The sequence below is a fragment of the Phyllobates terribilis genome, unplaced genomic scaffold, assembly GCF_046119375.1.
Source record: "Phyllobates terribilis strain yellow unplaced genomic scaffold, ASM4611937v1 Scaffold_2__4_contigs__length_985480577, whole genome shotgun sequence".
Classification (NCBI taxonomy): Eukaryota; Metazoa; Chordata; class Amphibia; order Anura; family Dendrobatidae; genus Phyllobates; species Phyllobates terribilis.
Genome location: NW_027362762.1, coordinates 61,253,385 through 61,265,458, shown reverse-complemented (window position 1 = coordinate 61,265,458; position 12,074 = coordinate 61,253,385). Strand labels below are relative to the sequence as shown.

Below are 12,074 nucleotides of genomic sequence, written 5' to 3'. Positions count from 1 at the left end.
AGTTTGTGAAAACTCATGGTCTTACTAGCTGTACTTTAGATAAACCTAATTCCAATTTTGCCATTGACTCGGCGCCACTTGCACAGAAAGCATTTACTTAGATTGTACATAATGTAAATCTGAGGGTGGGGTCAGTTTATTGTGAAATAATCCCTTGCTATGTCCTGGACAATCTTCCCACACCGATTGTTTTGGGTATTCCTTGGTTTATTAAACATAATCCATTGGTGGATTGGCAAACCGGAGAGATTATTGAATGGGGAGATTACTGCCATGAGAACTGTTTAAATATTTCCCTTGCTACTGTGTCTACGGAAATATTACCTGCTTTTCTGTCTGGTTTTACGGACGTTTTTTCTGAGAGGGGGTGCCAGGATTTGCCTCCTCATCATCGTGCTTATGACTGTCCTATTAACCTGACCCCCAGAGCTAAACTACCGAAATCCAGACTGTATAATCATTCTGGCCCTGAGAGACAAGCCATGAAGGATTTCATTGCGGAAAGTCTGGAGAAGGGACATATCAGACCCTCATCTTCGCCCGTGGCGGCAGGGTTCTTCTTTGTGAAGAAAAAAGATGGCGGTCTACGTCCCTGTTCAGATTTCCGGGAATTAAATCAAATTACCATCCATGATCCATACCCTCTTCCTCTGATTCCTGATTTGTTCAGCCAGGTTGTGGGAACTAAGGTATTCTCCAAGTTGGATTTAAGGGGAGCCTACAATCTGGTTAGAATCAGAGAAGGGGATGAATGGAAAACCAGAAATTCATACAAAATTACTCTAATTGTGAGACCCCTTACTGACATGACTAAGAAGGGGTCTGATATTTCCAAATGGTCGTACGCCTCATTCCAGGCTTTATCTTCCTTAAATAATAATTTTGCCACCGCACCTATGCTCAGTCAACCCGATGTTTCCCAACCCTTTATTGTGGAGGTTGATGCGTCGGATGTCTGGGTTGGGGCTGTGCTGTCTCAGAGTTCGTCCCCTGGTAAATGCCATCCATGCGCCTTCTTTTCTAAAAAATTGTCTTCGGCTGAGAGAAATTATGACGTGGGTAATAGGGAAATTTTGGCGATCAAATTGACGTTCGAAGAATCGCGACATTGGTTGGTGGGGGCTGTCCATCCTATTACTGTTATTACTGACCATAAGAACCTGTCATATCTATAGTCAGTTAAACCCTAGGCAAGCCAGATGGTCCCTGTTTTTTTACTAGGTTCAATTTTGTTGTCACTTTTCGTCGAGGGGTCAAAAATGTCAAGGCTGATGCTTTGTCCCGGAGCTTCCCTGGGGGTGGCAACCATAAGTTCCCTGAACTGATATTACAGAAAGGGGTAGTCATTTCGGCATTGTATCCTGAACTGGAGGGTGAGGTGTTGGAGGCTCAGGGGGACGCCCCTGCCTCCAGCCCTCCAGGTTATTTGTACTATCTTATCGCCTTGCCTGCACTTCCAAATGCCAAGACACTTGCTCAGGTGTTTATAAATGAGATTGTGAAGCTTCACGGGGTTCCCTCCGATGTGGTGTCAGATCGGGGGACCCAGTTTGTTTCCAAGTTCTGGAAGACATTCTGTTCCCGACTGGGGGTGCAGCTGTCCTTTTCCTCTGCCTTTCACCCTTAGTCAAATGGACAGACCGAGTATGTCAAACAGAAATTGGACACCTACCTCAGGTGTTTCATCTCCGAAAATCAGAAGGATTGGGCATCCTACTTACCGCTAGTACAATTTGCCATTAATAATCATCATCAAGAATCCACGGGCAGGTCAATGTTCTTCGGTGCATACGGTTATCACCCACAGTTTGGTAACTTTAGTGGGGGAGTTGCTTTGTCGCTCTCCTCGGTATGGAGGGGGTTCTGAGTAATTGAAAGATCATGGGAGACAGGTATAAACATATGGCTGAAGAAAACGCTTGCCAGGTCCGGACCTGAATGTGAATGACTTTGTGTGGTTGTCTATCAGGAATATAAGATTGAAAGTTCCTTCTTGGAAGCTGGGACCTATGTTTATTGGTCCCTATAAAATAACCGCCGTCATTAACCCAGCTGCGTTTCGTCTTGAACTTCCTCAGGCCCTTAAGGTCCACAACGTGTTCCATAGGTCTTTACTTAAGAACTATGTGGAACCTCTTGAGCCCTCAACTCTACCACCGCTCCCAGTAATGGTTGATGGTAATCTGGAGTTCCAGATTTCGAGGATTGTAGATTCTCGTCTTCAACGTCATTCTCTACAATACTTGCTACACTGGAAAGGCTATGGTCCGGAGGAGAGGATGTGGGTTTCACCATCAGTGGTGAACGCTCCCAGGTTGGTTTGTTTATTGCACACCTCTTATCCTGAGAAACCTGGTACTGAGTGTGCAGAGGCCACTCGTAGAGAGGGGGTACTGTCACTGGTGTGTCAGAAGTGACAGACAGTCTCCCTGCAGTGGGTTGCAGGAGATCCCCCTCGTTGTCTTTAGTGTCAGTGGGGATCGACAAGTGCTCATCTTCTCCCTTCCCTAGCCTTAGCCAAACGCCAGGGAAAGACAGGGCGAGGAACACTTGCGGCGATTGGTGAAGAGCCAATATAGGGACGTTAGGGGAGACAGGGTGATATTCTATCAGCCAGGAGGTCTCCACTCTCCCCTTTCCCTAGAGTTTGGGCTTCCTTCCCTCTTCCCTTTGTGTTGAAATAAGTCTTTCCCACACCTTGCGTGACACTTTTTTTCTTACCACTCTTCCATAAAGGCCAGATTTGTGGAGTATACGACTAATAGTTGTCCTGGACAGATTCTCCCACCTGAGCTGAGCAGAAATATCCAGGACATGGGCTACAAGTGTCGCATTCCTTGTGTCAAGCCACTCATGAACAATAGACAACACCAGAAGCGTCTTACCTGGGCCAAGGAGAAAAAGACCTGGACTGTTGCTCAGTGGTCCAAGGTGTTGTTTTCAGATGAAAGTAAATGTTGCATTTATTTTGGAAATCAAGGTCCCAGAGTCTGGAGGAAGAGTGGAGAGGCCACAATCCAAGCTGCTGGAGGTCTAGTGTGAAATTTCCACAATCAGTGATGGTTTGGGGAGCCATGTCATCTGCTAGTGTAGGTCCACTTTTATCAAGACCAAAGTCAGCGCAGCCGTCTACCAGGAAATTTTAGAGCACTTCATGCTTCCCTCTGCCGACAAGCTTTATGGAGATGGAAATTTCATTCTCCAGCAGGACTTGGCCCCTGTCCACACGGCCAAAAGTACCAATACCTGGTGTAAAAACAACAGTATCACTGTGCTTCATTTGTCAGCAAACTCGCCTGACCTTAACCCCATAGAAAATCTATGGGGCATTGTCAAGAGGAAGATCTGAGACCCCAGACCCAACAATGCAGATGGGGCCATTATACTGTATGGAGGACTATGTGGGGCCCATTACTCTGTATGGAGGACTATGTGGGGCCCATTATTCTGTATGGAGGACTATGTGGGGCCCATTATTCTGTATGGAGGACTATGTGGGGCCCATTATACTGTATGGAGGACTATGTGGGGCCCATGTTTCTGTATGGAGGACTATGTGGGGCCAATTACTCTGTATGGAGGAATATGTGGGGCCCATTATACTGTAGGGAGGACTATGTGGGGCCCATTATACTGTAGCGAGGACTATGTGGGGGAAAATTATACTGTATGGAGGACTATGTGAGGGCCATTATACTGTATGGAGGACTACGTGGGGCCTATTATTCTGTATGGAGGACTACGTGGGGCCTATTATTCTGTATGGAGGGCTATGTGGTGTCCATTATAGTGTATGGAGGGCTATGTGGCGTCCATTATTCTGTATGGAGGACTATGTGGGGCCCATTATAGTGTATGGAAGGCTAGGGGGGGGCATTATTCTGTATGGAGCACTATGTGGGGCCCATTATTCTGTATGGAGGACTATGTGGGGCCCATTATTCTGTATGGAGGACTATGTGGGGCCCATTATTCTGTATGGAGGACTATGTGGGGCCCATTATTCTGTATGGAGGACTATGTGGGGCCATTATTCTGTATGGAGGACTATGTGGGCCCCATTATTCTGTATGGAGGACTATGTGGGGCCCATTATTCTGTATGGAGGACTATGTGGGGCCATTATTCTGTATGGAGGACTATGTGGGGCCCATTATTCTGTATGGAGGACTATGTGGGGCCCATTATTCTGTATGGATGACTATGTGGGGCCCATTATTCTGTATGGAGGACTATGTGGGGCCCATTATTCTGTATGGAGGACTATGTGGGGCCCATTATTCTGTATGGAGGACTATGTGGGGCCATTATTCTGTATGGAGGACTATGTGGCCCCATTATTCTGTATGGAGGACTATGTGGGGGCCATTATTGTGTATCAAGGACTATGTGGAGCCATTATTCCGTATGGAGGACTATGTGAGGCCATTATACTGGAGGTCTGTGCGGGAATCACCGTTGAGGCATCATACTGTGTTGGGGTCACCATACTTTGCTGGGGGTGGTACAATAGGGACATCATACTGTGCGTGTGGAGTGTACTGTGGAGGAATTCACTGTTGGGAATCACACTGTGTTTGGGGGGACCTTTTGTTGGCATAATACTTTATTATCTGTATTATTTATTTATTTTTTTTATCCTTTGTTATTACATATTTAAATTAGGCCTTATGCTTTTACTGCTCTTATATAACATAGTATATTATTCCAGTATGCCCCATTTGTGATTATGTGTTTATTTTATTCTAAGTTCTATTAATTAAAATGTACTTTGTTTGTGGGACAACCCCTTTAAGTTTGTTTTGTATGAAAAGGTTCATTGTTATATATAATATTTAAGGAAAATCTTCCTTGGTCATAGACATTTTTTTAATAAGTATCACGATTGGCCTGCGACATTGTTTAAGTTTTTAATTTTGGTCCTCTGTGTATTTGAGCTTGATATCCCTGATGATGACGGCGATTCTTTACTGTATGAGCAGTGAGACTATGGATTCTTTACTGTACGAGCAGTGAGACTATGGATTCTTTACTGTACGAGCAGTGAGACTATGGATTCTTTACTGTACGAGCAGTGAGACTATGGATTCTTTACTGTACGAGCAGTGAGACTATGGATTCTTTACTGTACGAGCAGTGAGACTATGGATTCTTTACTGAACGAGCAGTGAAACTATGGATTCTTTACTGTACGAGCAGTGAGACTGTAGCATCGGCGTCTCTGGCCCCTGCCAGGCAGAGACGCAGTCCCTCTCACCTCCTCGCTCCCCGCTCAGCCTCCTCCAGCACTCCTCTTCCTGCTAGGGCCAGTGCGAGCAGCTTCCCGGGCACTGTGCTTAGGGCGCGCGTGCTCCCCCTCTCTTAAAGGGGCTGCGCGCGCCGTTCTGAGGAGTCCCCGGCCAATAGCCGAGGGTCCTCCCATATATAAGGCACCTTCTCCAAAATGGAGGTGCCCGAGCAATGTTGTTGCACAGTGTTTCTGACCTCTGCTTCAGCCCTCAGGTCCCGCTGCTAGCCTGACTTCCAGTCTTGCCCGCCAGCCTGTTACCTGCCTGATACCTGCCTGTTACCTGCCTGATACCTGCCTGTTACCTGCCTGATACCTGCCGTGCCTGCCAGTCCGCTCACCTGGGAGCACTTGCCTGTTTCCAGCCTGTTACCTGCCGTGCCTGCCAGCCCGCTCACCTGGGAGCACTTGCCTGTTGCCAGCCATTTACCTGCCGTGCCTGCCAGCCCGCTCACCTGGGAGCACTTGCCTGTTGCCTGCCTGTTACCTGCCGTGCCTGCCAGTCCGCTCACCGGGGAGCACTTGCCTGTGGCCTGCCTGTTACCTGCCGTGCCAGCCAGCCTGCTCACCTGGGAGCACTTGCCTGTGACCTGCCTGTTACCTGCCGTCACTTGCAGTGACCACCTAGAGACTCCTGCCGTCACTTGCCGTGACCACCTGCAGACCATCTAGAGACTCCTGCCGTCACTTGCCGTGACCACCTAGAGACTCCTGCCATCACTTGCCGTGTCTTCCTGATAGCCTACCTGGAGGCTTCCGCTCGCCAGCCTGCCTGCTGTGCCTACCTGCTATACCGGTCAGTCCCTGCCATCTGTACCGTGGGAGTCACCTGCTCCCTTACAAGGTCGTCCCCAGAGTAGCAACTGGTCCCTCGGCTCGGTCCCTCCCTGGTCACAGAGTCGTTAGCCGCCGTACGGCCAGGGTCGGTCCGGGTTGATACTTAGTTACGCCCCTCTGGGTCCCTCCTTGCACCGTAGCACAGAGGTTCCACCTCCCTGACCCGTAACAGAGACTATGGATTCTTTACTGTACGAGCAGTGAGACTATGGATCCTATACTGTACGAGCAGTGAGACTATGGATTCTTTACTGTACGAGCAGTGAGACTATGGATTCTTTACTGAACGAGCAGTGAAACTATGGATTATTTACTGCACGAGCAGTGAGACTATGGATTCTTTACTGTATGAACAGTGAGACTATGGATCTCGAGCCATGGAGACTTGATGGATGAACGATCTGTAGGAAGATTGATCTTGAGCCTAAATAGGTCCACCAGGGTCTTCTCCACCATTATCTTAATAATATCAAACCATCGGGTTTGCTGATCTTCTTCTTTGCCTTGTTCCTTCTATTCATTCGACCATGATGTGTGCTTGCTGCTACTTTCTAGGAAGTGTTTATCTCACTTTAGAGCTGGATTTACAGCTACACTGCTCAGTTCTGCTGTATGACATCTTTCATGCTGCTGCAGATACCTCTGAGCTTATTCTAAAAAGTCATCTAAAACAATATGCATGCTTTAAATTAAACGGGCTAATAAAATCTGGCAAGAGACATCGTAACTGGTTCACTTTCTGTCCTGAATACCAGAGGAGCGGTGCATCCTCAGTCTACAGAATTCCTGCCCGGTCACATGCTGTTATTAGAGGCTGTATCATTTCAATAATTAGGTCCGGATCTCAAGTGGCATTGTACTTGTATCACTAAACAATGTTTCTTTCATGTGAATCCTGCAGTTACCATCAAACGATTCCGTTTTCATGATGCTTCGCATAATCCTCCCTTTGTGGTTGGAGAGGAAGCTATACGAGAGGCTTTGCCAACCTGGCTGATATAATTGATTCTTGGCACCACCCGTACGTGCTCCTATGTCAGAACCTCCGCCGCAGTAGTGTAATCCATGTATAACCAGCGAGATAAGATCACATCACCAGAGTGGTGGTGACCACTGGACGCTCGTTAATATTCTGTAGGGTATATAGCATCAAAGTCGGAAGAAAATGTACCCACCGTGCGGGACTACAGAGGCGGCCGTCACATGGGCTTAGGTGTCGGCAAATATGCTGCTGAGCATAGATATCATATTGTCAGTGGTTAGGACGGAGTGGGTGGAGGAGAATTCACCAAGCCTCCCTTTATTACGTTACCCACAAAAATTACCAAAAACACAACTACTGAGTAAATTTGTCATAAAACCAAAATACATGAAGACAGAGGAGTTAAACTTTCTAAAGATGGCCAAAACCTTTAGGCAACTTTATTTCGCCCAACAGCTGTTCCTCACGAAACTCCATCCCCCATACACAAGCCCTCGTGTTTTCAATGGTAAAAGGGAAAGAAAAAACAAAAAAAGTCATCAACAGATGTCTCTGGTAGAAGCTTTTCTCGGTTAAGAAAAAGGGATCAAATGCAACATGCCCAATCCTTCTTTTCAACGAAAGACGTGACAATTACACACACATGGATCAAGCTGTAGGGTTCATTGGGTTTGGCCAACATTTGAGTAATCTGTAGGGCCACATTTAATATTATTTGCTAATCCTCATGTTGATGGGCGGTTTCTGCCACCATTGATCGTCTATGCCGCAGGCAGGTCTCCAAGGTAAAATCCTGGAAAACCCTTTTAAGATTTAATACCCTAAAATAAAAATCCCCTTTATCAACATTAAATGGTTATTCTCTCGACATCAGGGGCTCTGAATGGATCGGTGGTGCACATGATCAACCTCCCATTCATTGTCTACGGGAGTGGCGGAGAAAGCCAAGCGCTCTACTGTGCTTTCTCTGACGGTCTCTTTGACAAAGAATGGAGCAAAAGCCTGAGCAAGCGCACCTCCGCTCCCATTCAGAATGGGGCTCAAGACTTCCATTCTTTGGTCTATTGAGCCCCGAATTTGCTGGGAGGTCTTTATCATACTGATAGGGAATAACTTAATTTTTGGGGAATAGCTCTTTAATTTGCTAACTTTAATGAAAATTTCACCTGACTACTCAAACAAGGTGACCTTCTAATGTCACAAATCTAAAGACAAGTCACAGTCTAGCCCAGGCTTAATACCAGTATTCCCGTGATTCAAGGAACCGACTACTGGAGTAATAAAGTTAGAAGAACTTCTAGAAGAAGCCTTCAACGTTCAGACATCCTGACCTCTTGGAATGTTAAAGTTAGAAGAACTTCTTGAAGAAGCCTTCAACGTTCAGACATCCTGACCGCTTGGATTTCCACTTGCAGTCTAGTTGTCATGGATTGCATCTGACACCTCCACTAACGCTCCTCGTTTTGAGCAGTAGGTCTGACCTCATTCATTTTCTAAACTTAACCAATCTTGACACATTTAGCTTGGTTTCTGTGTAACCTCGTCATGTGACATAATGTAAATCAATATTAAACTTATCATCACGAGAGCGCTTACCTCTCCGTGTCTAATAGGCTTCACATAACCTCTGGTTACACCCATGCGGAACAACGTCTCAGAGGCCTGTTTTAAAAGTATAAAAAAAAAAGCAATGAGAAATAACAAATGATCGTGTAATATATGGATAACCACATACGGTAACATATAATGCTAAATATAAAACGTAACAAAAAGTCATAACATTAAAGGAAGATGTCTAGCCCTGAACACCATTCTTTTTTATAAAATTAACCAATATATAATGCTGAGCCCGAATTACATCCTGTATTATACTCCAGAGCTGCACTCACTATTCTGCTGGTGCAGTCAGTGTGTACATACATTACATTACTGATCCTGTACTGATCCTGAGTTCCATACTGTATTATACTCCAGAGCTGCACTCACTATTCTGCTGGTGCAGTCACTGTGTATATACATTACATACTGATCCTGAGTTACCTCCTGTATTATACTCCAGAGCTGCACTCACTATTCTGCTGGTGCAGTCACTGTGTATATACATTACATACTGATCCTGAGTTACCTCCTGTATTATACTCCAGAGCTGCACTCACTATTCTGCTGGTGCAGTCACTGTGTACATACATTACATTACTGATCCTGTACTGATCCTGAGTTACCTCCTGTATTATACTCCAGAGCTGCACTCACTATTCTGCTGGTGCAGTCACTGTGTACATACATTACATTACTGATCCTGAGTTACATCCAGTATTATACTCCAGAGCTGCACTCACTATTATGCTGGTGCAGTCACCGGGTGCATACATTAGGATTTAGCATTCCTGTGAATCACTAACCTAATATTTAGTTATATACCCACAGTTTTGTAGAACTGCTTCACATCTATGTTGCATAGAATCAATCAATTTCTGGCACCTATCAGCTGTTATTCCAGCCCAGGATGCTTTGACTACATCCTACAATTATTTGGCATTTGTTGGCTTTGACTCAGAAACTACATTTTTGATGTCACCCCAAAAGTGTTCTATCGGATTAAGGTCCTGGGATTGGGGCCGGCTACTCCATAACCGCAATTTTGTTTGACTGGAACCAAGATTTTGCTCGTTTACTGGTGTGTTTAGGGTCGTTGTCTTGTTGAAACACACATTTCAAGGGCATCTCCTCTTCAGCGTAAGGCAACATGACCTTGTCGAGTATTTTAACATATGCAAACTGGTCCATGATCTCTGGTATGCGGTAAATAGGTCCGACACCATAGTAAGAGAAACATGCCCATATCATGATGCTTGAACAACCATGCTTCACTGTATTCAGAGTGTACTGTGGCTTGAATGCAGAGTTTGGGGGTCGTCTGACGAACTGTCTGCGGCCCTTGGGCCCAAAAAGAACAATTTACTTTAATAAGTCCACAAAATGTTTCTCCGTTTCTCTTTAGGCCAGATGATGTGCTCTTTGGCAAATTGAATCTGCTTCAGTACATGTCCTTTTTTTTACAGTGGGTCTTTGCGGAGACTTCTTGCTAAGAGATTAGCTTCACACAGGCGTCTTCTAACTGTCACAGTACTCACAGATAACTTGAGTCTGTCTTTGATCATCCTGGAACTGATCATTGGCTGAGCCTTTGCCATTCTGGCTATTCTTCCATCCATTCAAATAGTAGTCTTCCGTTTTCCTCCACGTCTCTCTGGTTTTGCTTTCCATTTTAAAGTATTGGAGATCATTTAAGCTGAACAGCCGATCATTGTCTGCACTTATTTTATAAGTTTTACCCTCTCCAATCAACTTTTTAATCAAAGTACGTTGTTCTTCTGAACAATGTCTTCAATGACCCATATTTCTCAGGCTTTCAAGGAGAAATGCATGTATAACATGTGCTGACTTCACCCTTAAATAAGGGCCACCGGATTCACACCTGTTTCTTCACAGAATGAACACACCCTCTTACAATTAATTATTCAAATACACAGACTCAAAAACCTGCAGATCATGTGGAGTCTGGTGGTTTTCTTAGAATCTACTGCACCAACTGGTAAATTGTTTGACATGTGGTAATATAATTTAGACCAAAAACAAGGATTAATCTGGTTACTCATATTGGACTGCTATTATTTTGAACACTACTGTACATTACATTACTGATCCTGAGTTACATCCTTTATTAAACTCCAGAGCTGCACTCACTCTGGAGTATAATACAAGACATAACTCAGGATCAGTACAGGATCAGTAATGTAATGTACAGTACAGACCAAAAGTTTGGACACACCTTCTCATTTAAAGATTTTTCTGTATTTTCCTAACTATGAAAATTGTACATTCACACTGAAGGCATCAAAACTATGAATTACCACATGTGGAATTATATACTTAACAAAAAAGTGTGAAACAACTGAAAATATGTCTTATATTCTAGGTTCTTCAAAGTAGCCACCTTTTGCTTTGATGACTGCTTTGCACACTCTTGGCATTCTCTTGATGAGCTTCAAGTGGTAGTCACCGGAAATGGTCTTCCAACAATCTTGAAGGAGTTCCCAGAGATGCTTAGCACTTGTTGGCCCTTTTGCCTTCACTCTGCGGTCCAGCTCACCCCAAACCATCTCGATTGGGTTCAGGTCTGGTGACTGTGGAGGCCAGGTCATCTGGCATAGCACCCCATCACTCTCCTTCTTGGTCAAATAGCCCTTACACAGCCTGGAGGTGTGTTTGGGGTCATTGTCCTGTTGAAAAATAAATGAAGGTCCAACTAAACGCAAACCGGATTGAATAGCATGCCGCTGCAAGATGCTGTGGTAGCCATTCTGGTTCAGTATGCCTTCAATTTTTAATAAAACAGTGTGACCAGCAAAGCACCCCCACACCATCACACCTCCTCCTCCATGCTTCACGGTGGGAACCAGGCATGTAGAGTCCATCCGTTCACCTTTTCTGCGTTGCACAAAGACACGGTGGTTGGAACCAAAGATCTCAAATTTGGACTCATCAGACCAAAGCACAGATTTCCACTGGTCTAATGTCCATTCCTTGTGTTCTTTAGCCCAAACAAGTCTCTTCTGCTTGTTGCCTGTCCTTAGTAGTGGTTTCCTAGCAGCTATTTTACCATGAAGGCCTGCTGCACAAAGTCTCCTCTTAACAGTTGTTGAAGAGATGTGTCTGCTGCTAGAACTCTGTGTGGCACTGACCTGGTCTCTAATCTGAGCTGCTGTTAACCTGCGATTTCTGAGGCTGGTGACTCGGATAAACTTATCCTCAGAAGCAGAGGTGACTCTTGGTCTTCATTACCTGGGGCGGTCCTCATGTGAGCCAGTTTCTTTGTAGCGCTTGATGGTTTTTGCAACTGCACTTGGGGACACTTTCAAAGTTTGCCCAATTTTTCGGACTGACTGACCTTCATTTCTTAAAGTA

General features: G+C 45.2%; 1 protein-coding gene across 1 annotated transcript in view; it reads right to left on the bottom strand.

Moving 5' to 3' along the window:
- Positions 1 to 12,074, bottom strand: part of TMEM135 (transmembrane protein 135) — a 433,297-nt gene that overhangs the window by 168,120 nt on the left and 253,103 nt on the right. Inside the window, exon 5 of the mRNA XM_073662037.1 lies at positions 8,703 to 8,768. Coding sequence (XP_073518138.1) covers positions 8,703 to 8,768 — 66 coding nt within the window. The remainder of the gene's footprint in view (positions 1 to 8,702; positions 8,769 to 12,074) is intronic.